Genomic DNA, 27,515 nt, shown 5'->3' with positions numbered 1-27,515 from the left:
AGGCCTACACCACAGCCACAGCAACATAGGATCTGAGCCTCGTCTGCGACCTATACCACAGCTCATGGCAATGCCAGATCCTTAACCCACTTATCCCAGGGATCAAACCCAACTCCTCATGGATGGTAGTCAGGTTCATTAACCACTGAGCCACAATGGGAAATCCTACCTAGTGTTTTTAAAACACAAGTTTGCCTCTACTCTCCAGGCCTGAAAAAATATAGGGACTAAAGGAATGGAATCCTATTGTTTTATGCTCCTTCTAGTGTGCACGGAGCACCTCTGGAGGCTTTAGGCCTACACATCTGGAGCCTAGCTGAGGGCACACTCCTGGAGAGGGAGATGAGAGTGTGTGCAAAGGAAAGTTTCTTTCCTAAACTCCCAGCATCACCTCTCTGGGGCCCTGAGAATCTAAATCTCAGAACAGAACAAAATAAAGACCTTAGTCTATTTACTACCTAGAAGCAGGATGAATGGGCCATTAACTTGATCCTGACCAGTTTCCTAAAAGTGGTAATAAAAGTACTTGAGTTTTTATATCCACAGTGAATAGCTTCTACTCAAAATCAGTAACCCTTGTTTCATTTCTACTCACATTTTCTTTTCTTTTCTCTATTTATCACTGGAGTCACCTTCTTAAAATGCCACAAATTTTGCACCCTCTTTCCTTCACTTAAGGCCCAAGAACCACCATCCAGGAGGTAATCTGATTACTTGTTTGGTTACTCATTTGTTCAGCAAACAATTACTGATTTCTGTGGGGACCTTGGAGTTGCAGAGGGGAATAAGACACTGTCCCTGCCTCCAAGAACCCAGACTAACAGAATGAAGGACAGAATGAATGACAGTACAAAGAGTACTCCAGGGATGGCTGAAGGTGCTCCTACTATCCAAGCACAAACATTGCCCTTTTCCAGGCCAGTTTATTACCTGCTCTTCAGTGCAGAAGAGGAAACTAGCCCAAAATCTGAACCACAGAGGGCAGAAGCCTTATATGATTGAAAAGAGGTGAGTGAAAAGTGACAAGATGAATGGGAATCACCTCCAACATTCCATTCCCCTTAGAAACTCTCACAATCTTCTGGTCGTTTTTTCCAATTTTGTTCCCAGTACCTGGGCTACAAGCCGGGATACTACTAAGCCTACCAGAAAGAAGTCTTGCCTGGATAGAGCCTAAGCTTCCGATTTCATAATCCAACCCTTTCTCAAGATAGAGGTCAAGTAGAAATGAAGAAATTAGAGACGTTGTCAGTAGGATTCTGTAAGGACACTTTCAAAATCAAATATGTGCACTCACACACACATTCACATATATAAAACTTAAGCAGTGAGGACAGCAAAGAGCTCCAAGTTCAAGGTGGCAAGAGCTAGTTCAGAGTAGTAGAAGGGCTGAGAGTCCACGAGGAGCTCAGAGCCCTCTGAGATGCCTTGAAGAACAGGAACCTCCTTCCCAATCAATCCCCACCAGCTCCAAAGAGGATGAAGGGAAAATGAAGCTGCTTTATGCCAGAGAGCTCTGCTGGGCCACATGAAAGACGGGAGGCTGAGTCAGAGATGGGCAGGGAGCAAGGCAGGAGGGGAGGAAGGCTTGTTTTCTTTCATTAACATATTATCTCAAAGTGTCTGGGTCCCTGAGATTTCTACTAAAGATTTAGGCTTTTGGGCAGTGATCTTCATACACTACAGTTTGTTCAGAGGTGGGTTATCAGTAGTCAGCGAGGCCAGGTGACCAAGGAACACCAAATACATAATTCTCCCTATCATTTTCCCTGGTGTGTCCTCGGGAAGATAAGGCAAATTCAGGTCTGCAAGGCCTCCAGGTGGCCTCTGCCTACCTCTCCAGGCCCTATCAAGGTTTTCATTGCTGGTTAAAGATCTGGTGTCATCATTTCTACGGTGTGGGTTTGATCCCTGGCCACCTCTGCATGCTGTGGATGCAGCCAAAAAAAAAAAAAGTTTTCATTACACATATGATTACACAAATGTATGTGTTTTGCTATTCACATCTATTTCTCCCACTAAACTCTAAGTTCTGAAGTCAGAGTCATTTTGCTCATTATTGTGTCCGCTCACCTATTAACCTTTGGCACATTTAATAGTATAGGGGCTTCACAATGTAGTCTTTACTAAATAGGTAAGTACCTACCTGAGGGAGGAGATAGTTGCAAGGCAAGGTTCCTGGGTTTTGTGGGGTTTTTCTGGCATGGCTAGTATCTTTGTGGCTCTTTGAGAAGCAGAAGCTTAATTCACCACGAGTTTCTGTTCTGAGTTGGGATATATTATAACATGATGAAGCTATGTCTGGCAGCCACCCCAGAACTGTTTTAGTGGAGAAACTCCTCTAAAGATTCTTCTCGCCCTGCCTAGAGGACAGGACTGCTGTATTACTAGTGCTTCACAGTCGAGGTAGCTTAGAGTCCAGAGAGTGAAATCAGAGAAGTAAACAGGTAATCTGATAAAATGAAATTTTATAGCCACGTAAGAACAGACACGAAAGGGGACAAAAAAGAGGCTCTTATCCAAGACTTGGGAGCATCTGGAAGATTTCTGTCAAAGGTTATTTCTACACTAAATCCTGAAGATGTAAAAGGTAGACAAGAGAAAAGGACAGGGGTTGGAGAGAGAGTTGAAAGGAAGAAATAATTGAAAAGGTCCAGAGATAAGCACACACATAGAACTTAAACTGGGGAAATGAGAACATTTCAAGATGTATGTGGGAACAAAGTGGCAAGAAGTGAGTGTGGAGAGACCATGGTCAGGTTGTTTACCTCAATGGAGAGCCTACAAAGGGTTCTAATAAGAGTGACCCCATCGGATTTGCCTTTTAGAAAGATCTTAAGATTTAGCATGTCTAAAGCTCCAGACACCAGAAACTAGAACTGCTTTTTCTTAAAAGTCAATTTCTCTCTCTCTCTCTTTTTTTGCGGGGGGTGGGGGGGGCATGTCCATGGTATGCAGAAGTTCCTGTTCCAGGGATCGAATCTAAGCCACAGCAATGACAAAGCCGGATCTTTAACTTCTAGGCCACCAGGAAACTCTGGAAGTCAATTTCTCTTGATACAATGTTTGGAAGGAGAGGGGCAAGTCCCCATCATACTGACAGAGATAGGCAGAAGGTGGGCAAGCCGAAATAGATATATGATATGGGTATACCCATATCAGGGTTTTTTTTAGTTTACCTTGTAAGAGAAGCATTAGAGGAAGTAGTTAACAGGATTTGTTCTAGTTTACCAGCTGGTGAGCTTGGGAAATTTTTCACCTGTTTCTTCATCTGAAAAGTAAGAATATTACTAACACCACCAATTTTGCATTGACAAGGAAGAGGAGAAGGCTTTCGTTAGGTTGGAGATTATTTTGGTCAGTCCTGGTAAAAATACATAAGTCAGAACACCTGAATTCAAGTGACAGACCCTTATTGGAGCTGACATAAAACACAAGAACAGTATACCAGAGGGTAGAGGAGTGCTCCATGGACCCCAACGGCAAGAACGTAGCTACCTCAAGAAAGGATTTGAATGAAGATACAGTTCTCAAAATTCATCTTCTATTTCAGCTCCTCTCTATACATCTGCTTCATTCTGTATTTTCCCCCTGGAACCTGTTTTCTCTTTTTCTGCAGTGAGGATGACAGAATAAAGTGCCATGAACATCTTGCAAGTTTATATGTTGCAATCCACTCCTCTGGTCCCTCGATTTGAATTTCAAATTCCCAAGGAACAGCCTTTCGCCTAACCAGGGGAGATGTCCATAAAAGCAGGGCCCCATACCACAAATATAGCTGCCTGGAGAACACTTCTTTGGGTTGCACCCCCTCCCAGGGGACAACCAGTTACAGGGGTAAGCTGAATGACAACTCAACAGATGTGCATTAAAGGAAGAAAAGCTCTTATTGTCAGAGCTTAGTTTTTCCTCTGCCTTTCCCTATTGTCCAATTTTGTTGACATTTATCTCATTTCCTCTTCCATAAAGTACTGATTCTACCATTCCTCACATTCTGGGTATAAAGTAATTTACTTTTGGGGATAGGAGGAAATTTAAGAGACCATTAGGAAGGCACGTACATAAACCTTCATAAGATGTGACTTTTGTCCAATTTTTTAATAACTCCAAGAAAAGTAAATCTCATGCTCATTGGCACTTCACAATTTTGTTTACCATGCCAAGAAATTCCTCTTCACAAGCTAATTCCTTCTTTTGAAATTTAAGTCCACTTCCTTTCTCAGACTTCATGGGGTTAACACACAGCTCATTACAATTAGCGTTAAAGGGATTAGCAAGCATTTAAAAAAAAATCCCTTCAGCATTTGCTTTACCAAACTAAAATTACATCCATTTTAATCCTTCTTTTTTATTTTTTGGCTGCCCTGCAGCATATGGAGTTCCCAGGACAGGGATCAAATCCAAGCTGCAGCTGTAACCTCACAACAGCTGCAGCAATGCTGGGTCTTTTAACCCACTGTGCGAGGCTGGGGATCAAACCCACACCTCTTCAGGAGCCAAGCCCCTGCAGTCAGACACTTAATCCACTGCGCCACAGCGGGAACTCCACTTGAATCCTTCTTTAAGTAAATCTAGTTAATATAGCCATGAGGTCAGTAGTTTAAGTGATTCTAACTTAAACAGAAAAGCATGAATATTAGTCACTGGCAACTTTTCTCTAGACCTGATCTTTGTGTCTCATTACAGTGGCTATAACTGGACATAGTACTCTCCAATCAGAACAGATTATAAGTAAGGGGTTAGGGTGGGGGTGGCTTTCACTGAATCCATGGACCCAAAAGGTCATCCACCGCTACTCGCTCCACCAATCTCTGGGGTCACCAAGGTCTTTCTCCCACCTGGGCATCTGCATGCTCTCTTTGTGGACCAGATTCCTTAGACTTGTAGATTCCACTGTTGATTCTGCTTACCTGTGGCCCAGGATCAACATCCAGTACCACCTTCTCTGATCCAGTACCTCCTCTGATCCAGTACCACCCAAGTGACTGGCTCAAATCCCACCCTCAGTCCAACAGCTGTGGGAGGAAATGCAGGTCCATCCAGGCCTGTGGAGAGACAAGTGCAAAGCAAAATTTTTCTTTCTTTCTTGTGTGTAATGCACAAGATTCCATGACAGCAGTGATTGTAAGGAAGCTTTCCTTATCCATCTTCTAGTGTCCCTTAGGAATCACCTCATAACACTTTTAGAACAATTCTACTTCTTAATCTTCATGCCAAGTTTCTATGACCATTTAATTCTAAATATTTTCCAATTTTTTTTACTATAGTTATTCGGAAATATGTTTTAAAATATCCAAATACATGCAGTAGGAGTTCACTGGGTGGACTTACTTATATTTCAACATTACCTAAGGAGGTACAGATATTAATCTCCAATAATTACTACTTTATTAAATTTTAGTGAAATTAAATGCCTTCTCAAAAATTTTGTTGGAAATGCTGTGCGCAGCTAGTTTTTAATGGCTCTACCCATTCCTCTTGTTTCCACTTGATCTTATTAATTTACTCCTCCCTCTTCTCAGGTTTGCTCAGGCTAACTCAGTCCTACCAGACTGAAGCCATTGTGAAAGGCTTCAGTTTCCTATGCTCCTATGATAAAGTTGTGTTATTGTGGGAAGAGATAAGCTAATACTTGGTACTACTCGTGGGGGGGGTAGTATTAAAATAGCTATTTTAGGGAGTTCCCTGGTATCCTAGCAGTTAAGAATCCAGTATGGTCACTGCTACGGGATGGGTTCGAATCCCTGGCCTGGGAACTTCTGCATGCCACAGGCACAGCCAAAAATAAAATAAAATAGCTCTTTTAGTATTTCATCATTTTTTTCAGGACTATTAAAACAATGTTCATAACTTATAGGCAATATTTGAATTTTGCAAAACCCATCCTCAAGTTCTCCTAAATAATATAAATACTTGTACCAGTTGGATATTCTCACATACAAATTAAAAAATAACTGACTTTGATAACAGTAATCACACTTAAAATGCTAAAAGGAGAGCACGGCATAACTAGGTCCAGCCTCAACATACTCCAATTTGAACGGTACTAAAAGACTAGGCCGCTAGCTTCTACTGTGTTCTCTGAGGTTAGCGCTTAGCAGAATTTTTGTTGGGTTAAAATATAAAACGTGGCGTTCCCATCGTGGCGCAGTGGTTAACGAATCCGACTAGGAACCATGAGGTTGCAGGTTCGATCCCTGGCCTTGCTCAGTGGGTTAAGGATCCAGCATTGCTGTGAGCTGTGGTGTAGGTAGCAGACATGGCTTGGATCCCATGTTGCTGTGGCTGTGGTGTAGGCCGGTGGCTACAGCTCCGATTAGACCGCTAGCCTGGGAACCTCCATATGCCGTGGGAGTGGCCCTAGAAAAGACAAAAAAAGACCAAAAAAATAAAATAAAATATGAAATGCATCTATAAACCACTCTAAGAGGTGACTTTCCGCCCTTTTCTTTCTTTTTTTTTTGTGTGTGTGTCTTTTTAGGGCTGCACCTGCAGCATATGGAAGTTCGACTAGGGGTAGACTCGCAGCTACAGCTGCTGACCTATGCCATAGCCACAGCAATGGGAGATCCAAGCCACACCACAGCTCACAGCAATGCCAGATCCTTAACCCACTGAGCAAGGCCAGGGATCAAACCCACAACCTCATGGATACTAGTTGGTTCCTAACCAGCTGAGCCACGATGGGAACTTCCTCTGCCCACTTTTTAAAGAACTGACTGTAACTATGCAAAAATATGTCTATATGTGAACTGGAAAGCAATTTTTTCCATTTTTTTAAAATAATGATTTTCATTTTTTCCATTATAGTTGGTTTACAGTGTTCTGTCAATTCTCCACTGTACAGCAAAGTGACCCAGTCACACACATATACACATATTCTTTTTCTCACACTATCCTCCATCATGTTCCATCATAAGTGACTAGATAAGTTCCTTGTGCTGTACAGCAGGATCTCATTGCTAATCCATTCCAAATGCAATAGTTTTGGAAAGCAATTTTTTAAAATAAAAATAGTTGTTTTAATTTTTAAGATATTTCATAAAAATACTTTCAACAGCTTTTTTAGTTGAACACTAAAAAAACCCTCAAACTTCCTGAAAGTCTGAGTGACTATTTAAATGAAAAAGGTCTCCTTTATCATTGACCTTCCTCATTGGGAACTTGAAACCCTTCTGATGAAAGGTTGCTTCTTCTCTCTTGTCAGAGTAAACATAAAGACAAAATGAAGATACTCTACTACTCAAGGCAGATGAGGTAAAATGACGAATTTTTAAAAAATTTAATCAGACTTGAGATGGGTCCTGAGGCTTTGACCCCTAAAAAACTGCTTAAAACTTAGGAGCAATTGGAGTTCCCATCGTGGCGCACCGGAAACAAATCCGACTAGGAACCATGAGGTTGCAGGTTCAATCCCTGGCCTTGCTCAGTGGGTTACGGATCTGGCGTTGCTGTGAACTGTGGTGTAGGTCACAGATGTTGCTCAGATCTGGCGTTGCTGTGGCTGTGGCATAGGCCAGCAGCTGTAGCTCTGATCGGACCCCTGGCCTAGCCTGGGAACCTCCACATGCCGTGGGTACAGCCCTAAAAAGCAAAACAAACAAACAAACAAACAAACTTAGGAGCAATGGATTCATCCTGGGCACTCAGCACTTTCTGGCAAGAATGGACAATGACCTGTTCTGCATAAAGTCACTATTTAGGTTTAAATTAGCAGATGTGAAACATTTTTAAACACAAAGTTTACATTTAAAATGAAATACATATAAATGAATCTAAGAAAGACCCTAGAAAAGAGCAAAATAATATGTTCTCTCAATGTGGAAAACAGCAGAAAGAATCCAAGGAAGTAAAAAAAAGAAAAAAAGTTGGTACTAATCATATGGTTGTTAAGGGTAAGAAATAATAAGATTGGGTTAAAATTATATTGGAATTTTGGATATGAAAAGGAATTTACAGGTCCAATGCAAATCCCTCGATTTACAGATGAGGAAACTTGAGGCCCATTTATTTATTCATTCAACAACCATTTATTACGTGCCTACATGCTCAATGCTGGAAATACAACAATGAACAAGACAAGGTCCAGAGAGAAAGTGGCTTGCCCAAAGTCACAATGGAATTTAGCCCCTCAACAGGGGCTCTTTGCACTCAATTCCATATTGTCTAATAATATACAATTATTCTGTACCTTAAGCACACTAAGCATTTGATGAAGGGTCTATGCCAAGATAAGATTTTCATATACAATTGATATAACATTCTGTAACATAAGGAATATTATATATATATTATAATATTCGGATTGTTAAGAGTCTATATAAAATAACCAACATAGTTCCTTAATTAGCAAATGAAATGGTAATTTCCTTGGAAATGCTTTCTAATTTCTAGCTTATTAGGTATGCCATGTGAAAATTTTGACAATCCAAATTTTCAAATTTTTGAATATGACTTCTGGTTGTACAACTATGACTTACTATATTCTGGCTCCTTTGAATTGCAATTTTCATTTAACTAGTGTTCTAACATTTTAGTTATTTTCAATAAGTGACAATTTTTTAAGACCTAGTTCTACCATTAACCAGTTTATCCCCTTATTCATTCATAGCTTAATCACTATAACTTAGTGTAATATAATCTGAGATATAATTTTTAAAATGTCCTGCATCAGAACTTTTCTTTCTTTTTTAAAATGTCCATACCTGTGGTATATGCAAGTTCCCAGGCCAGGGACTGATTCCAAGCCACAGCTGCAGCAATGCCAGGTCCTTTAACCCACTGTGCTGGTCTGGGGATCGAAACTGGGCCCCCACAGCAACCTGAGCCACAGCAGTTGGATTCTTAACCCATTGTGCCACAGCAGGAACTCTCAGAACTTAGTTCTTTAAAAGAAAACTCATTTACCTCATTTCAAAACAAACAACAGTATCTATTACAAAAGGGAAAATAAGAGTTCGGAACCAATCCCTTTGTTGTTTTTTGCTGATTTAACAACCCTAAGAAAGCACAGAGGAGTTCTTTAACACAGAGGACAGAAGCTCTCTACTAGAAGCAATACTGTGGCCTCAGAGTTCTTCTTTAATTAAAACAATCCAAAAGAAAAGGTGTGAACTTTCTGTAACTTATTAAAATGAAAAGTTTTTGAGGTATTCTTGATTAGAAAGTAATCATTTATATTCCAATACCTCTGAGAATCAATGGTGGGAGAGCTGAGGGGATTTACAAGCTACCTCTGCTATACCACCATTAAAACATGGAGCTCCAAGGTTGATTTTCCATTCTCAGACGACAAGGCTTTTCTACTGCTGCACTACTTTGCCCTGGCCATTCACTGCCTGTTGTGATTTTTGCTTCCTCCCTACATAAGAGCTCTACTGAGGACTGGCACTGGATATTATCCATCTCTACTGAGGACTGGCACTGGATATTATCCATTACTTATTTTAATATACCCCAAATTATAGCTCATGTCTGAAATAACTGTAAAATGAAACCACAAATGGTAACCAGAATTTAAAAATGGATAGCATCTATTCTAACTCACATACCCACACTCTAAAACTAACTGTAATAATAGAAATTAAAACTGGAGTTCCCGTTGTGGCTCAGCAGGTTAAGAACCCAACTAGTATCCATGAGGATGCAGGTTTGATCCCTGGCCTTGCTCAGTGGGTTAAGGATTTGACGTTGCCATGAGCTGTGGTGTAGTTGCAGATGTGGCTCAGATCCCGAGTTTCTGTGGCTGTGGTGTAGGCCGGCAGCTGCAGCTCGAATTCGACTAGCCTGGGAACTTCCGTTTGCTGCGGGTACAGCCCCGAAAAAGACAAAAAAAAAAAAAAAAAAAAAAAAATTTAAACTGCATCAGGAACATGTGGTTCTACTTCAAATATCAAGGAATGTTAAATGGGTCTCATCAGGAGTGAGAATTTTGAAAGGTCTGGTTACACAGAAAACCATAGTGCTAGATGCTCTAAGAATATTAACTACTTCTTCTTACACAGGAAAGGAAGGAGTTCCCATTGTGGCTCTGATTTAACAAACTTGACTAGTATCCACGAGGATACTAGCAGATTTGATCCCTGGCCCTGCTCAGTGTGTTAAGGATCCAGCGTTGCCTTGAGCTACAGTATAGGTCGCAGGTGTGGCTTGGATCTGGTGTTGCTATGGCTGGGGTGTAGGCTGGCAGCCACAGCTCCTATTTGACCCCTAACCTGGGAGCCTCCATATCCTGCAGGTATGGGCCTAAAAAGACCAAAAAAAAACCCCCAGGAAAGGACAATTAACAAGCCACAGATAACAAAAGATAGCAGAAAACTGTTAGGAAGAAAAGAAATATAAAGTGGGGAAAAAATGACAAGATAAATTTATCTCTGGATTAAGACTTATTTTAATATACTTAATGTATAGTACTTCATATAACTTATTAATGTCATTTTCTATAGGACACTGTAATTAATTCAGTGACATCAGTATTGACCTCGTATAGACAAAGAATGAAAGCTGGATTTTCTTGTGTACCAAACGCAAACATGTGCTGAAGAGTTATCACACACAACAGTTATCAGAGATCAACTTTAAGGATGACTCAAGTTTACAGTAGTTGCTTCACATGGTTTTTCCTCAAAACTTGGATGGCACCCAGTGTTGCCATATTTGTGCAAATGCCATTTCTGACCTGCCTGACTACCTCCTTTTGCCAGCCCCACTTTTGCCTGTTTTACTGCTGCCACTGCTAGATTTGCCAGATGATTTTGAAGAGAAGAGTCTTGTCATGAACTCAGAAACATCAGGTAATTCATGGTTGGAATTCAGCATATTCATTGACTGCTCCATCTCCTGCAGGAAGACAAAGCACAGTGATATAAAAGGCACAGGGATCCTTCAAGTCATTTAATAACTGGTATTTCCATTAAGGAATGAGAGGAACAATACAAGTAAAAGATAATGGTTTGAGCAATGTTGCAATTTCACACCTAACAGCACTCAAGAAACTATGTTTCATGTGTCCTTTCTATAACTAAGCATTTTGATCCTTAGTAAATGTCCAATAATTGTAGCCTAGGGTTTGATTCAACTTATGTTTTTATAAAGGCCATTTTCTCTGATAATGGACATGGGAAATTATATTCCTGCCACCTTGTTTTATGTTTTCTGATTAAAATGCTTCCTTGAGGAGTTCCCATCATGGCGCATGGGAAATGAAACTGACTAGGAACCATGAGGTTTCGGGTTTGATCCCTGGCCTCACTCAGTAGGTCTGGGATCTAGCGCTGTCATGAGCTGTGGTGTAGGTTGCAGACTCAGCTTGGATCTGGCATTGCTGTGGCTGTGGGGTAGCCAATTAGACCCGTAGCCTAGGAACCTCCATGTGCCACAGATGCGGCCCTAAAAAAACAAACAAAAAAATGCTTTCTTGATGTTTTAACAAGTGTTTTCTTAAATGCATACTTTTTTTAGATGCATATAACTAAAATCAATCTTGAATTATATATCAAAATATCAGGAAAGTTTGGAAAACCTCAGTAGTATTTCCAAGACCTGAGCCCTTGCCTTTGAAGAAAATCTATGAATATTCTATGACTTGGGTGACCTCGATTACAGCATCTAAAGTCAAGAAACACAAATGTTACAAACAGTCACTGGCAAGACCTAAGGATTTGGCACTCTTAATTTGATGTTTTGTCATCCCCCTTATTAAGCCAACAATCTATAAAATACTGATCCATTTTTAATGTCTGCTTCATTTGAACTTCATGTGACTTTCCAAAAGTGAACTTAAATTGTACTAGTTCAGACACACACAAAAATAATACTCTATTACCTATCATTTAAAATTAAGCTTTTTATTAAATTATTAGCTTGGGCTTTCTCTCCAAAGATAGAATTTTCACATGAGGTTTTTGTTTATTTTTTTGTTTTTTTCCAGCCACACCCACAGCATAAAGAAGTTCCCGAACCAGGGATCCAACCCAAGCCACAGCAGAAACCTGGGTCACTTTAGTGACAATGTTGGATCCTTAACACCCTGAGCCACTTGGGAACTCCAGCACATGAGTTTTTAAGGAAAAAGTGCTTTTACAAATAAGGCCAGGAAAAGAAACATAAACACAAATCAAATAATATGTTAACATACCCTAACAATTAAGAATTAAATGTATATGGTAACAGATCTCGAGTCCCTACAAAACTATATCATCAACTCTGTTTTGATGACAGGGATAACACATAATCCATTTTAAAATTGATTAATAAATGGTTATTCACTGATGAATAAGGTATAAATACATCATTAATAGAATGGAAAAACTTGGAACTCAGCAGATATTTGTTGATGAAATTTTGGGGTGGAAGAATGGATAATGTTTTTTTAAAAATTCTCGGAGTTCCCGTCATGGTGCAGAGGAAAAGAATTTGAATAGGAACCATGAGGTTGCGGGTTCCATCCCTGGCCTTGCTCACTGGGTCAAGGATCTGGTGTTGCCGTGAGCTGTGGTATAGGTCATAGACATAGCTCAGATCTGGTGTTGCTGTGGGTGTGGCGTAGGCCAGTGGCTATAGCTCTGATTAGACCCCTAGCCCGGGAACCTCCATATGCCTTAGGTACGGCCCTAAAAAGACAAAAAAAAGAAAAAAAAATTCTGAAGATTTTATATGGAAACCAATATTTAAAAGAGACAAAGTGGTGGCAGTAAATTTGAAACATCTTACTTGGCAACTCCCCTCCCCCTTATCAAGCAGAATGGTTTTGTGATAGACAGTTTGCAAGCCACTATTCTATTTTTCTTTTTTGGTCTATCCAAATTTCTTTTGGGTGTCTGAACACATAAACTAAATGTATAATCTGTATATGTGTGACTGGGTCACCTTGCTGTACAGTAGAAAATTGACAGAACACTGTAAACCAGCTATAATGGAAAAAATAAAAATTATAAAATTTAAAAACTAAAAAACAAAGCTGCTGGGAAAAAAATAAATAAAATAAAAAAATAAATAAACTAAATGTATACTCTGAAGAGTTTTGTAGGGTAAAGACAGATTATAAAACGATATCATTTTATGTAATATTTGGATCAGGTACACTAGGATTATTATGCATTGCCAACTATTCAATAGGTAGACACAAAGAGGCAAGTGCTAAGCAGAATGTTTTAGTTATATGAAGAGACTGAGGCTTTTATCAGGCAGAACCAACTGATTTTATCTGGTCCAATGAAAGCAATTATTTAAATGCCAGGAACATTAATACCGTGTCAACATAACCTGTAGATGAATTTGGCCTGGGAATTAGGATAAAGCTGAAAAACCCCAAGCCATTTAGCCTCAGAGGATGGACCAGGACCAGGCATCAGAACACAGTTCAATCATCTTACCCGTCTCATCTCAGGATCACTTGTGTTGACCACTTTGGGCAGAAGCACAAATATCAGTAATGGAAGGACCATCATCATAACCTGTGAAAAAAAAATTCGGAAAATGTTTTCCCAACTTAACTGTAGAATAAAATCTGCACTTAACAACCAGTGATGAAATTAAATACTGTATGTAGAATAAATCTAGCAACCCCCACTTCAGTTCTACTGAATGAGCCCTGCTGATGGCAAGGAGCTCAATGTCTACCTGCTGTACAGTGTAAAAGCCTTACCTATAAGTGCGTGGACTTTATAGACACTTTACTTCTTATCTGTGCTACCTATCATTTGGCAGAGTTTAGAGTTTTATCTAATACAGTTTGCAAACAGAACTAGTCATTTACTTTGTTCAATATGCGATCTAGCAGAATGGTGATCCTGATGGCCAGCCAGGTTCTCTTTCCAGATGACTTGGGGTTCTTGGAGAAAACACTATATCCTCCATGGAATGTATAATATAGTACTAGGCAGTACTATAGTAATAGTATATATGGCAGACTAGTTTTACTAACTATAGGGTTACTAGGCAGTACTATAGTAACAGTAATATGGCAGACTAGTTTTACTAACTATAGGGTTACTAGGCAGTACTACAGTAACAGTAATATGGCAGACTAGTTTTACTAACTTATTCTTCTCAAAGGAGGTACAGCCTGAAACATTCCTGTTTGTGATCTAAATGGCCATCAGCAAGCAATATGATCAACATTTAGACAATTCTAAGATAATCATTCAACTTTCAAAAAGTCAATGTGTTTCAGAATAATTTCTCTGTTCACTACATATTTGAAAAAGGAGAAAATACCTTACTTATGCTTTCAAGAGGGGCAATTTTTTAATGATGGCACATTCATCAGTGGACTAATATGCATGTGTATGAAGGATGAGACAGCTAGCTCCACGTGTGACTTACCGCACACTCTGTTTGAAATTTAAACCTAAGTACTTACCCAATTTCTGTTGCACATTTCAATGTCAAATCTACTGTGCCTTTCTCACTACTATTCTTTTCATTATGTATTCCCCAAGCTACTATTTTCCTGAAATTTATAAATTATTCCAATAATCCTTTCATCCAAGAAGTTGGCCCCAGCTTTCTTTCTAACAGGGTTTATAAGTTTTCTTTTCAGGAGTTCCCGTCGTGACGCAGTGGTTAACGAATCCGACTAGGAACCATGAGGTTGCGGGTTCGGTCCCTGCCCTTGCTCAGTGGGTTAACGATCCGGCGTTGCCGTGAGCTGTGGTGTAGGTTGCAGACGCGGCTCGGATCCCGCGTTGCTGTGGCTCTGGCGTAGGCCGGTGGCTACAGCTCCGATTGGACCCCTAGCCTGGGAACCTCCATATGCCGCGGGAGCGGCCCAAGAAATAGCAACAACAACAAAAGACCAAAAAAAAAAAAAAAAAGAAAAAAAAAGGAAACTTCTTTTTTTTTTTGTCTTTTTGCTATTTCTTTGGGCCGCTCCCGTGGCATATGGAGGTTCCCAGGCTAGGGGTCCAATCGGAGCTGTAGCCACCGGCCTACGCCAGAGCCACAGCAACGCGGGATCCGAGCCGCGTCTGCAACCTACACCACAGCTCACGGCAACGCCGGATCGTTAACCCACTGAGCAAGGGCAGGGACCGAACCCGCAACCTCATGGTTCCTAGTCGGATTCGTTAACCACTGCGTCACGACGGGAACTCCCAGAAGTTTTCAACTGCTAAAAGAAATTAAGAGATTAATAGAGATACTTTATCAAAGCCTGATACATATATCAAAGCCTGATACATACCATTGGGTTCATCAGAAAGTCTGTCCAGCCCCAAGATTCCCTTTTAATGAAGTAAGAAGGAGGGCCTGAAGATTTCATCTGGAGAGGATAGGGCAGTCTGACCACTTCTGACGTTTTGATGTAATTCACATACCTCGCTCTGACAAAGCAACAGGAAAAAAGCATCAGTAATCCTACCAAAAACATTACTAGTTTAAAAAAAAGAAAGGAGTTTCCTTTCATTTCAGTGGCTTGGGTCACTGCTGTGGCACAGGTTCAGTCCCTGGCCATGGAACTTCTGCGTGCCACAGGTATGACCAAAAAAAATATGCTGTATTTGCAACGCCATATAATTACCTCTAGCTTTTTCCAAAATGCTTTGGCATCTAAACTTTCGACCTTAAAAATCTGATGAAAGTAGCTTTATCTATATGTCTAAAATATTTAGCAAAATATAAAGAAAAAACACTAAACTTGGAGTCAATAGACCCAGTTTCTAGCTATAGCTCTGTTATTACAAGGCCTGTGGGGTTAGACAAGTTCTTAACTGTTCTGGTTATATCAAAACTTTTTCTGAAATCCTAGCTCTAAAGCTCTTTGATTATATTTAATAATAAATTTATTTTATTATAAATATACAAAAATACTAGATTATTTGGAGTTCCCATCATGGCTCAGTGGAAATGAATCTGATTAGTATCCATGAGGACACAGATTCGATCCCTGGCCTCAATCAGTTTGGTTAAGGATCCGGCGTTGCTGTGTGAGCCGTGATGTAGGCCAGCGGCTACAGCTCCAATTCAACCCCTAGACTGGGAACCTCCATGTGCTGCTGATACAGCCTAGAAAGACACACACGTGTACACACACACACACACACACACACACAACTAGACTATTTTTGCTTGTCTGAGATACGCATTATTGGGTACCTGAATTTTTTTTTTTTTGGCTACCCCGTGGAATGCAGAAGTTCCAGGGCCAGAGATCAAACCCACATCACAACCCAAGCCACAATAGTGACAACACTGGATTCTTAACCTGCTGAGCCACCAGGGAACTCCAGTGGGAATCCCTAATTTAAAAAGGCTATTTTGCAGGAAAATTTTATGATTTAAGGAAGTCCTGCAACAGTGCCATATGTAAATTATGGTTTTACCAAAGATGTCATTAATTCTAATCACCCATGTTCACACATATTCCAGTTACTTTTTGAAAATTGGCTCCACTATTTTCTCTATCATTTCCTTCTGGAATTGCTATTAGACATATATCAGACTTTTCTACTATTTACTCCACATCTTGTTAAACCCTCACTTTCACTCTCTTCCTTTATCTGTATTGCTTTCTGGTTAATTTCTTCTGATCTGTCTTCTAGTTCATCAAACCTATGTTCAGTTGCTTAACACATCCACTGAGCTTTGTATTCCAAAGCCTATACTGACTGTAGAAGTTCAATTTTATTAGTTTAAATATCTATGGTCTACTTTGGTATTATCTTACTCTTATGGTAGTAAATATTTCTTTTATTTGTTTAAGCATTTTAAAAGTATTTTAAACCATTTTATTATCAATATGCATTAACTCCACTATCTAGAGTTCTAGGAGGTCTGATTGATCTGCTGACTCCATGTACATTGTTTTCTTGGGTATTTAAAGGGTAAGAAGACTTTATTTATGTGTGGACTGGACAGAGTATCTGCCTCCATAGAGGTTAGGTATGTCTCTGCCAGGAGTACAGGATTATTAACTACTCAGATTTGAAGTTTCTGGATCATGCAGGAAGTAAAAGTTCATACCTCAAATTTCAATGCGGGTAAGACTGTGACTATCAGTTTTCAAGATAGACTTTCCCCTCCAAAAGCCAGGGCTAGATTAGTCTGGTTTTGTTTTTGTTCTTTGGGGGTTTTTTGGCAGTGCCCATAGCATATGGAAATTCCCGGGCCAGGCATCAAACCTGTACCACAGCAGTGACCCAAGCCAGAGGAGTGACCACACCAGATCCTCAACCACTAGGCTACCAGGGAACTCCAGGAGTCTGGTCTTTTGGATTTCAGGCCAAGGGTCAAGAGAGGAACCAATTTTAGATCTAATTCTGACCCCAAGCAAGCCCAAGGCTTTCCTCCTACCTACATACTAATAAAATCTAAGCTGTTTGGTGAGAGGATAACAAAATTCCCAGGTGGGAAAGTACTTTAGAGTTTATCCTCTGGGGGTTCCCGTTTCTTTTGGGAGCAGCTATACATTTAAAAAGAAATGTTTATCATGTTTTATCCAGCATTTCTAATATTTTCCCTTCTGTCAAAATGTCAGAAATAGAGGACCCACATTTATCTCAAACTAACTTATAATGATGCTTATAAAAATATTGGTCAAGAATATTAGTATCTTATACGAATCCCACCTTGTTCTCTACTCTGTCTACCCCATTATTAAAATGATATAGGCTATGGTTTGCTTTTTTTTTTAACCTATGCTTTAGGTACTAATCATCAGGAATGGATCTGAGAACATGAATCCCACTGCTGCAACCAGTCCTTAAATGCTAGAGCAGGAAGTACTCTGTACCCAAGGTAGAAAAGCAAATAAAATTTTATATTTAGAAAAATATTTGTTTGCTTAGACTACTTTATTCAAAAGTCAAAGTAAAGAGAATACATAGGGAGTTTCTTGGTGGTCTAGTGGTTAGGATTCAGCACTTTCACCACTGTGGCCCAGGTTCAATCCCTGGTCTGGGAACTGAGATTCAACATCAAGCCACTGCACATCATAGCAAAGAAAACAAAAAACAAACAAAAATTGCCATTAAGAGAATAAAAATAAATTATAATTTTTAATTGACAAGTATCCCCTTTTATTTATTTATTTTTTGTCTTTTGTCTTTTTAGGGCCCCACCTGAGGCACAAGGAGGTTCCCAGGCTAGGGGTCGAATCAGAGCTATAGCTGCCAGCCTATACCAGAGCCACAGCAACGCAGGATCCGAGCCGCATCTGCGACCTACACCATAGCTCACAGTAACACAGGATCCTAACCCACTGAGTAAGGCCAGGGATCGAACCCACAACCTCATGGTTCCTAGTCGAATTTGTTTCCGCTGAGCCACAACGGGAACCCCACAAGTATCCTATTTTAACAACCCTCATTCCCTCTAGTATTCAGCATTTTCAATATTTTTTAAAAAAATGTAAACCTATATATAGTGCATATGGTAATCTACATACTCCCCCCTCTACCTCCAAGCTTGCAATTTTAAAATATATAAAAAGTCAATGATAAGTCCTTTACAATTTAGATTTTAACATACTAGGATTTTTATGTGTTATATGTTATAAATGTTAGACATGTTTTATATATGCATGATTTTATGCCTCTAAAGAGACATGAGTAGTTCCCATTGTGGCTCAGCAGTAACGAACCCAACTAGTATCCATGAGGATGCACATTCAATCCCTGGCCTCACTCCGTGGGTTAAGGATCTGGCGTTTCCATGAGAACTGTGCTGTAGGCTGCAGACGAGGCTTGGATCCTATGTTTCTGTGGCTGTGGTGTAGGCCAGCAGCTACAGCTCCAATTCAACCCCTAGCCTGGGAACTTCCATATGCTGTGGGTGCAGCTCTAAAAAGCAAAAAATAAAAAGACATGAAAAAGTCAATAGCTAGTGAGGTTCAACAATCTGTTTATTACACCAAAAAATATAAACAGGAGTTCCCACTGTAGTGCAGCAGGATAAGGATTTGGCATTGTCTCTGCGGGAGCACAGGTTTGATCTCTGGCCCAGCTCAGTGGGTTAAGGATCTGACATTGCTACAGCTGTAGTGTAGGTTGCAGCTACAGCACAGATTCAATCCTTGGCCCAGGAACTTGGCCCAGAAACTTCTATATGCTGCAAGTGTGCCCCCCCAAAGAATTATAAACATATTTACAAGGTGTTGCCTTTAATTCAAGCTTCACCCTTGCTCTAAATAGCCAATCGAAAGAAATATTAGAAGTTGGACAAAGTAGACTATTCTAAGACAATAATTTAACTTCAAAAATAAGGGGGGAAAGTAACTTGTTTCTAAAGGACATATTTTTAGTGGCATCACAGTAGTGGCTTCATAATAATACTACTGAATAACTGTCTCTGTTTACTACACATGCTAAAAGAGAAAAAAGAAAACTCTACCTGCCCATCAACAGGAGCTGATATCAATGGACTAGTATGTAGCTGATATAAAGGATGAGGCAAGCTCTATGACTCACTATTTCAATTATAACATTTACATTCATTCTTTAAAATATTTCAATGACCAAAAAAAAAAAAAAAAAGCAAAGGAAGAAGGAAAACATTTTAGGAGTAAACACTAACTGAAATATAAATATTATGGTACTAACTGAACATCTCTGGCTTACATCAGCTCAATCTGGGGTCTCTGCAAAATAACCTAAATATACTAGGCACATAATGAAAAGGTCAGTAGTAAATACAGTTCCTCTAACCACAAATTATTTTTGCCTTTGCACAACCTCTTCTTTATTACTGAGACATGGTGTAATTTTGCAATAGCTCAAACAATGATGAAGAGAAATTTACCATTTAAAATTGTTTCGTATTTGTCAATCATACCTCAAGTATAGGAAAACTGCTTCCTATACTTCCTGGTCAGAGTAGACCAAAGAGAGTACTATTGGCATGAGACAATAAAAAACAAACAGGAGTTCTCATTGTGGCTCAGAGGGTTAAGGATCTGATGTTGTCTCTGTGAAGATGTAGGTTCAATCCCTGGCCTGGCTTAGTGGGTTAAGGATCCAGCATTGCCATAAACTGCGGCATAGCTCACAGATGCAGCTTAGATCCGGTGTTGCGGCAGCCATGGCAAAGGCCAAAGCTGCAGCTCTGATTTGATCCCTGGCCCAGGAACATCCATATGCTGAAGGTGCAGCCATAAAAGGAAAAAAACCAACCAACCAAATAAATAAATTGGAGTTAAAACAGCAGAAGGCTGAATCTGAACATTGTGGACATCTACACAACTGATTTCAACTTCAAATGAGTTTGTGGTATTCCAGAGTCACAGCCTGAATTCATCTAAAATTCTTTTCACCTCGATTTCAAAGCATATATTCATCTACGTGTAAATTCTGAAACTTTTCCCTAGTCTGCTGGTGTCTAATACTGTACTTTTTCTTTTCTTTTGTCTTTTTTTGTACTTTTCTTTATTATCATCACTCTCACTTAAAGATAAAAGTAATGGAGTTCCCATCGTGGCGCAGTGGTTAACGAATCCGACTAGGAACCATGAGGTTGCGGGTTCGGTCCCTGCCCTTGCTCAGTGGGTTAACGATCCGGCGTTGCCGTGAGCTGTGGTGTAGGTTGCAGACGCAGCTTGGATCCCGCGCTGCTGTGGCTCTGGCATAGGCCGGTGGCTACAGCTCCGATTGGACCCCTAGCCTGGGAACCTCCATATGCCGCGGGAGCGGCCCAAAGAAATAGCAGAAAGACAAAAAAAAAAAAAAAGATAAAAGTAATCAATTGTTTTCTAAAGAAATACTAAATTTACAATGCACACTAAATACTCCAGAAAGGAAGAACTATAGATATTTCTAGTTCAAGATACTATCAAAAAGGTCCCAAGAGGAATTATCAAAATATCCCAATGAAAAATAGATGACAAATATTTTCAACTTAGAAATGTTAAATTATTTCCAACTTTAATAATCACATTTCAATTATAACTTTCACAATGCTTTTTTGCTCCCACAGTAACGAACTTTACCTCTTCTCTGTATAATCGTATTAGGAGCTTTAAAGTAAATTTTAGGAGTTCTCATTGTGGCACAGGAAAATGAATCCAGCTAGTATCCATGAGGACGAGGGTGCAATCCCTGGCCTCGCTCAGTGGGTGGGGAATCCGGAGTTGCCATTAGCTGTGCTGTAGATTGCAGACTTGACTTGGATCCCGCATTGCTGTGGCTGTGGTGTACGCTGGCAGCTGTAGCTCCAATTTGACCTCTAGCCTGGGAACTTCCATATGCCGCGGGTGCAGCTCTAAAACTCAAAAATACATATATACATACATGCATTTATTTTAAGCCGGAGTAGCAGAAACTTCAACTTTCCACACCTGTGGCATATGGAAGTTCCCAGGCTAGAGGTCAAATCAGAGCTGCAGCTGCTGTCCTACGCTACAGACACAGCAATGCCAGCTTCAAGCCACATCTGCAACCTATGCCAAAACATGGGATCCTTAACCCACTGAGCAAGGCCAGGGAATCAAACCTGCATCCTCTGAGTTTCCGTTGTGGTTCAGCGGAAACGAATCCGACTAGGAACCATGAGGTTGCAGGCTCGATCCCTGGCCTTGCTCAGTGGGCTAAGGATCCTGAGTTGCTGTGAGCTGTGGTGTGGGTCACAGATGTGGCTTAGATCTGGCGTTGCTGTGGCTGCGGCATAGGCTAGGAGCTGTAGCTCCGATTAGACCCCTGGCCTGGAAACCTCCATATGCTGTGGGTGTGGCCCTAAAAAAAAAAAAAAAAGAAAGAAAAACCCAAAACCCCAAAACCTGCATCCTCATGGATACTAGTCAGGTTCTTAACCCACTGAGCCACAATAGGAACTCCAAGATAAACATAGTTTAAATAAACTTTTCAACCTTAACAAAAAATTCTAAAAGGAATAATAATGAGGTATTCAGTAGCCTAGACTTTGGCAAAAATTAAATTAGTTGTCCTTACCTCATTTTTCCTTTTGAAGTGATATCCACTCGGACGGGATCAAACCTATAAGCTGGAGATATAACTTCCACTACATAAGATCCAGAAGGTATATCATGAACTACAAAACTGCCATCTGTCCTGGAAAAATGAAAATCATATTTAGTCACTTCTGATTAACAGATTATTCTTTTCTTATTTATTTATTTATTTATTTAATCTTTTTAGGGCTGCACCCGGGGCATATGGAGTTTCCCAGGCTAGGGGTCAAATAGGAGCTACAGCTGCCGGCCTGCACCATAGCCACAGCAACGCAGGATCTGAGCCATGTCTACAGCCTACACCACAGCTCATGGCAACACCAGATCCTCAACCCACTGAGTGAGGCCAGGGATCAACCCACATCCTCAGGTTACTAATTGGATTCGTTAACCGTTGAGTCACAACAGGAACTCCTTTTCTTACGTTTTAAATTATCTGGGTTTTTTTTTCCATATTTTTTTATTACTCAAATAAATTTATCACATCTGTACTTGTATAATGATCATAACAATCTGATTTCACAGGATTTCCATCCCACAGCCCAGGCACATCCCCCCACCCCCCTAAATTATCTGTTAACTCACAAACCAACACTCCTAAAAATGACAGAGTAATTAAGCAAAAAATTCCACCAAACTAGCAAGAGCTGTCCCACACTTCAGCGTCCCTAATTACACTGCATGGGTTCTACAAAATACCCTAGACCATTCCACAGAGAACCTTGACATAGAAAGTGCTTCTATTTCTTCTGGGGATAGAAATGACAAGTGACAGGAGCACAATACCAAATCTAAAGCCATGTTTCCATTCAAGAGAATAATACACATTATTCCTAGACTACCTGGGTTCCAATTCTGCCAATCCCCTCCAAGAATATCTTAAATTAAAAATGGCTTTTTCCTCCTATTTTATTTTGCACTTTTCTTTCTTTCTTTTTTTTTTTCTATCAAAAAGGTAATTGAGCACTGCTTGTTCCACCTGTTACAAACAGTTCACCATGGTGCAATGAGATCAGCAGCATTTCTGAAACACCAGGATGCAGGTGTGATCCAGGCCTGGCACAGTGGGTTAAAGGATTTGGTGTTGCTACCTGGATCTGATCCCTGCCCAAGAACCCCATATGCCGCAGGGTGACCAAAAAAAATGAAAAAAACAAAAACCCCACAAATAGTTCTCATCTACTTTGCTTACTTCTTTTTGGATATGCAGAAGTTTAAAATGCTAATAATTACATAAAACCATCCACCTTCTTCTTACTGATTTCTTCTTAAACTTCTAGACTTAGAAAACTACCCCCATCAAGAGCTGATAATTTCATGTTCATAGTTCAAAATTCATTTGTTTTACTAACGAGAAACTGCCATTCTGAGGAAAAGGAAGTTTCTGTTTCAAAACAGATGACTTGGAGTTCCCGTCGTGGCGCAGTGGTTAACGAATCCGACTAGGAACCATGAGGTTGCGGGTTCGGTCCCTGCCCTTGCTCAGTGGGTTAACGATCCGGCGTTGCCGTGAGCTGTGGTGTAGGTTGCAGACGCGGCTCGGATCCCGCGTTGCTGTGGCTCTGGCGTAGGCCGGTGGCTACAGCTCCGATTGGACCCCTAGCCTGGGAACCTCCATATGCCGCGGGAGCGGCCCAAGAAATAGCAACAACAGCAACAACAAAAGACAAAAAGACAAAAAAAAACAAAAAAAAAAAAAAACAAAAAAAAAACAGATGACTTTATCAGAGAATTGCTAGACTCATCATAACGTTAAGAAATAACTCCTTAAATCATTAGGCTCTTTCTCAGTTAAAGGAATAACTTTACTTCATTCCAGTACCTTTACTTCCCTCCTCCCTCCAGGCTGAGAGGTGATGAATCCTAGGGCACTGCATAACCTGCTTTTTCCCCTACAACATGACTACCCTGCTTAGTCCTTTTACTAAACTTTCCTTGAATTATTCTAATTTGAATGTACTTTTTTTGCTTGATGGGATCCTAACTGAAAGAATTTCAAAACATTTTTCAAGGTCCAGGAAAAAGAATTACTAAATTAATGACTGTGCAAGTATATTTTTCATCCTAAAATGAAATTTTTGGGTCAGGATATGGAAATTCCTGGGTCAGGGATTGAATTTAAAAAAAAAAAAATGAAATGCACTCTACAATATACTGGCCTTCTTGCATCCTAATTTGAAAAAACAATAATTACATAAGAGCATTTCTGAGATAAGCGGGGAAGCAAAAATGGACTGGGTATTGGATGATATTATGGCATTATTATTTATTTTGTCAAATCAATGTTTTTTAGTGTTTCTTTAAAGACTTTATCTTTCAGAGGTACATGTTTTTACAAGTTTTTACAAGAGAAATTACATATGTTTAAGATCATATTTAAATATTCCACAAAAAATCAATGCGGTGCAGAGGAGACAGGAAATCTAACAGTAGATTGTGATGGATTCCTAAACTATGAAGATACTTAGTGTATTTTAGCGTATGTCTATAATTTTCCATAATAAAGTTCAAAACATTATAGCACATAATCTTACATATAGTACATAAAGCATAGCACATAATTTCAAAAAACTGAAAACTACCTAAATGCCCCCAGAGGACTAGTTAAATAAATCACAGTTTATATACCAGTGATAAAAGCAAGAAGTGGCATGGAGGATCCTTAGGTGAAACTCCCCAGATTTCCATTTAGCCAGGTGCCAAGTCACCTCCAATAAGCAGAAATATAAGTCAAAACTCAAGAAAATCATGGACCTGGAGAATAGACTTGTGGTTGCCTAGGGGAAGGGGGAGGGAGTGGGGTGGATGGGGAGCTTGGGGTTAATAGATGCAAACTATTGCCTTTGGAATGGATTAGCAATGAGATCTTGCTGTGTAGCACTGGGAACTATGTCTAGTCACTTATGATGGAGCATGATAATGTGAGAAAAAAGAATGTATACATGTATGTGTAACTGGGTCACCATGCTGTACAATAGAAAAAAAACTGCACTGGGGAAATAACAACAAAAAAAAAAAAAAAAAAAAAAAAGTCAAAACTGCATGCTGGAGTTCCCGTCGTGGCTCAGTGGTTAACGAATCCAACTAGGAACCTTGAGGTTGGGGGTTTGATCCCTGCCCTTGCTCAGTGGGTTAAGGATCTGGCGTTGCCGTGAGCTGTGGTGTAGGTCGCAGACTCGGCTTGGATCCCGCGTTGCTGTGGCTTTGGCGTAGGCCTGCGGCTACAGCTGCGATTAAACCCCTAGCCTGGGAACCTCCATATGCTGCAGGAGCAGCCGTAGAAATGGCAAAAAAAAAAAAAAAAAAAAGACAACAACAACAAAACTGCATGCTGGTTATGCGTAACAGGTACAAGGTTAGGGTTAGGGTTATCCCTTTTCCAACAAGATTGCCACCATAAGCTCCTCATATTAATTATCAATTAAACTTTCTACACATAAATGAAAGAACATGAAACTGTATCAGAGGCTGGTCACAAAATATTAAATGAAAAAAATATTATTCAGCCACAAAAAAAGAATGAAATGACATTTGTAGCAACATGGATGAACCAAGAGATTGTCACATCAAGTGAAGTAAGACAAAGACAAATATTATATGATATCCCTTATATGTGGAATCTAAAAAAATGATACAAATGAAGTTATCTACTAAAAAGAAACAGACTCAGACTTCCAAAACAAATTTATGGTTACCAAAGGGAGAAGGTGTGGGGGAGAGGGGAAAGGGGATAGAAGAATGGATTGGGAGTTTGAGACTGAAATGTGCACACTATTGTATATGAAATGAATGGTCAACCAGATCCTGCTGTATAGCAAAGGGAAATCTACTCAATATCCATTAATAACCTATATGGAAATCGATATGTGTATATATATAACTGAAGCACCCTGCTGTACAGCAGAAATTAACACAATATTGTAAATCAACTATACTTCAATAAATTTTTTTAAAAACTATGTTACAAAGTACTGTATATCATATTTTATTATTAAAGACACGGATACGATTTCAAAAAGATACAATAAAATGGTTATCTCTATTTTCCTGATAATATTTTCTTCAACAAACATATTATTTATATATCATTTTCAAATAAAAATAGATGGCTTTTAAAAACTGTATACTGAAGAGATCAAGTGCTTAATCGTGGTTAATTTTCCAAACCTTAATGGGAGTTTTACCATTAAAACATCATTTATTAGGGTAAACCCTAAAGAATGCCCTAATTAAAAAAAAAAAAGACTTCCCTAATGCTAGATTTTTAATGATAAACAGCACTGAAAAAATGGCTATTAACTTCCTGTCATTATTTACTAATCTGAGGTTGAACTTTTCATTCAAAGGTGCCTAGAAAATCTGAATATTTGCAAATCAAATTCAGAATTAAATGTCCACATTTAAATTTTGTGCTTTTCAGATACCATTTGCTGGTATACAAACCTACCACAGAAACACCTTTCCCAAATATTTTCAGTTCAAAGTTTCAGTTTAAGCAGCGATTGAAAGATTTAAAACATCATACTTGTGCCTAGACATCTGAAAATCGGGCTTATGAAAAACAACAGTGCTAATAAACCCACCACGTTTTTCATATAAGCTCAAATCCCATTTCTACTAATATCTAAAAAGGACAGAAGCCTGTGAGTACTGTAGAGAAACCCTAGTTTCACATAAGTGACACGTGTGATGCTTCGAATCCCTCGATGAATTCAAATGTAAAAAAGAACAACAATCCCACCTCGAGCCAAAAAAAGGTGCTGATTAGGGACTTCAGGGCCGGTTAATTTTAGAAGCAGCAACATTAGCCTCCTAGTCTATAGCATCACTAGAAGCCCTGTGGGCTTTGAGAATTCCCAGTTGCTTAGCATCCTTCTACACAACATAAAGCTACCAAGAGACTGAAATGAACGCAAAAAGCAGCCAGATTTCAGGGAAACCAGATGAGATGCACAGGAAAAACTTCATCAAAAGACAAATGACCCTGGTCCCCAGGGTCCAGGAATGGTGGTCTCCATCGAGGGCCAAACTGGAGCTGAAAATAACTGACCCCACAGCTCCAGCCCTGGAGCGAGCACCTGCCATCCTCATTTCGAGGTAAGAGACCGGGAAGGGGAAACCGTCCCACTGCCTCCCAAGGTCTTCCAGCACAGACCGCTAGTGGCGCCCGCCCCTTTACCCTCGGATAGCGACATTGTCAGATTCTGACACTTAGCTCCTGAAGGAGGAATTGCCTTTAGGCTTCCATCCCAACCGCTTTCGCGCTGCCCTCAGGAAGCTCACTTAAGGAAGCCGACATGCTCTTCTCCGTCTACCAGCACTCGGGCCGCGGAGATCCAGTCCTGGGGCTTCACTCCAGGAACAACCGCACGGCCTTCAATCTTGAAGCGATCTCCTATGCCGGCCCCACTCCCTCCTGACCCCTCGGAGGTAGACCCAGACACCTCCGAGCTCTGGGCATCCCCTGACAGCAGAAGCAAAAAGACGGGGAAGAGGCCCCATAGAGCGGCCGCCATGACAGCAGCTCTCCGCCGTCAGACCCGCAGCCCCGGAAGCCCTCCCCGTCTCTTGCCGCCGCCGCCACTGCCGCAGCCGCCGCCACCGGCCGATGTCGTCA

At 40.2% G+C, this 27,515-nt stretch overlaps 1 protein-coding gene and 2 long non-coding RNA genes across 6 annotated transcripts; 1 reads left to right on the top strand and 2 right to left on the bottom strand.

Annotated features, from left to right (window-relative positions):
• Nucleotides 1-596: 596 nt before the first annotated feature.
• On the bottom strand, nt 597-5,045 carry LOC106510193 (uncharacterized). The gene is made up of 2 exons (XR_001308448.3): nt 4,911-5,045; nt 597-3,613 (listed from the first exon to the last, which is right to left on the bottom strand). It is a non-coding gene; the product is annotated as an uncharacterized LOC106510193 (long non-coding RNA).
• Nucleotides 4,193-9,890, top strand: LOC146401770 (uncharacterized). The gene is made up of 2 exons (XR_014810924.1): nt 4,193-6,210; nt 7,431-9,890. It is a non-coding gene; the product is annotated as an uncharacterized LOC146401770 (long non-coding RNA).
• Nucleotides 5,253-27,515, bottom strand: EMC7 (ER membrane protein complex subunit 7). Of its 4 annotated transcripts, XR_014809083.1 has the most exons (6): nt 27,182-27,483; nt 21,879-21,998; nt 15,185-15,323; nt 12,963-13,454; nt 12,454-12,530; nt 5,253-6,202 (listed from the first exon to the last, which is right to left on the bottom strand). XR_014809083.1 is itself a non-coding variant. In XM_084966622.1 (5 exons), the coding sequence occupies exons 2-5, from the start codon at nt 21,881-21,883 to the stop codon at nt 10,687-10,689; spliced, it is 378 nt and encodes a 125-aa protein (XP_084822748.1). In that variant the 5' UTR covers nt 21,884-22,177; nt 25,216-27,483; the 3' UTR covers nt 8,007-10,686.

The sequence above is a fragment of the Sus scrofa genome, chromosome 7 (assembly GCF_054392235.1).
Source record: "Sus scrofa isolate SSC_HxYL_T2T_F1_AM1 chromosome 7, Sscrofa_HxYL_maternal_Yorkshire_Landrace_v2.0, whole genome shotgun sequence".
Taxonomy (NCBI): domain Eukaryota; kingdom Metazoa; phylum Chordata; class Mammalia; order Artiodactyla; family Suidae; genus Sus; species Sus scrofa.
This window is presented reverse-complemented; position numbering and strand designations above follow the sequence as displayed.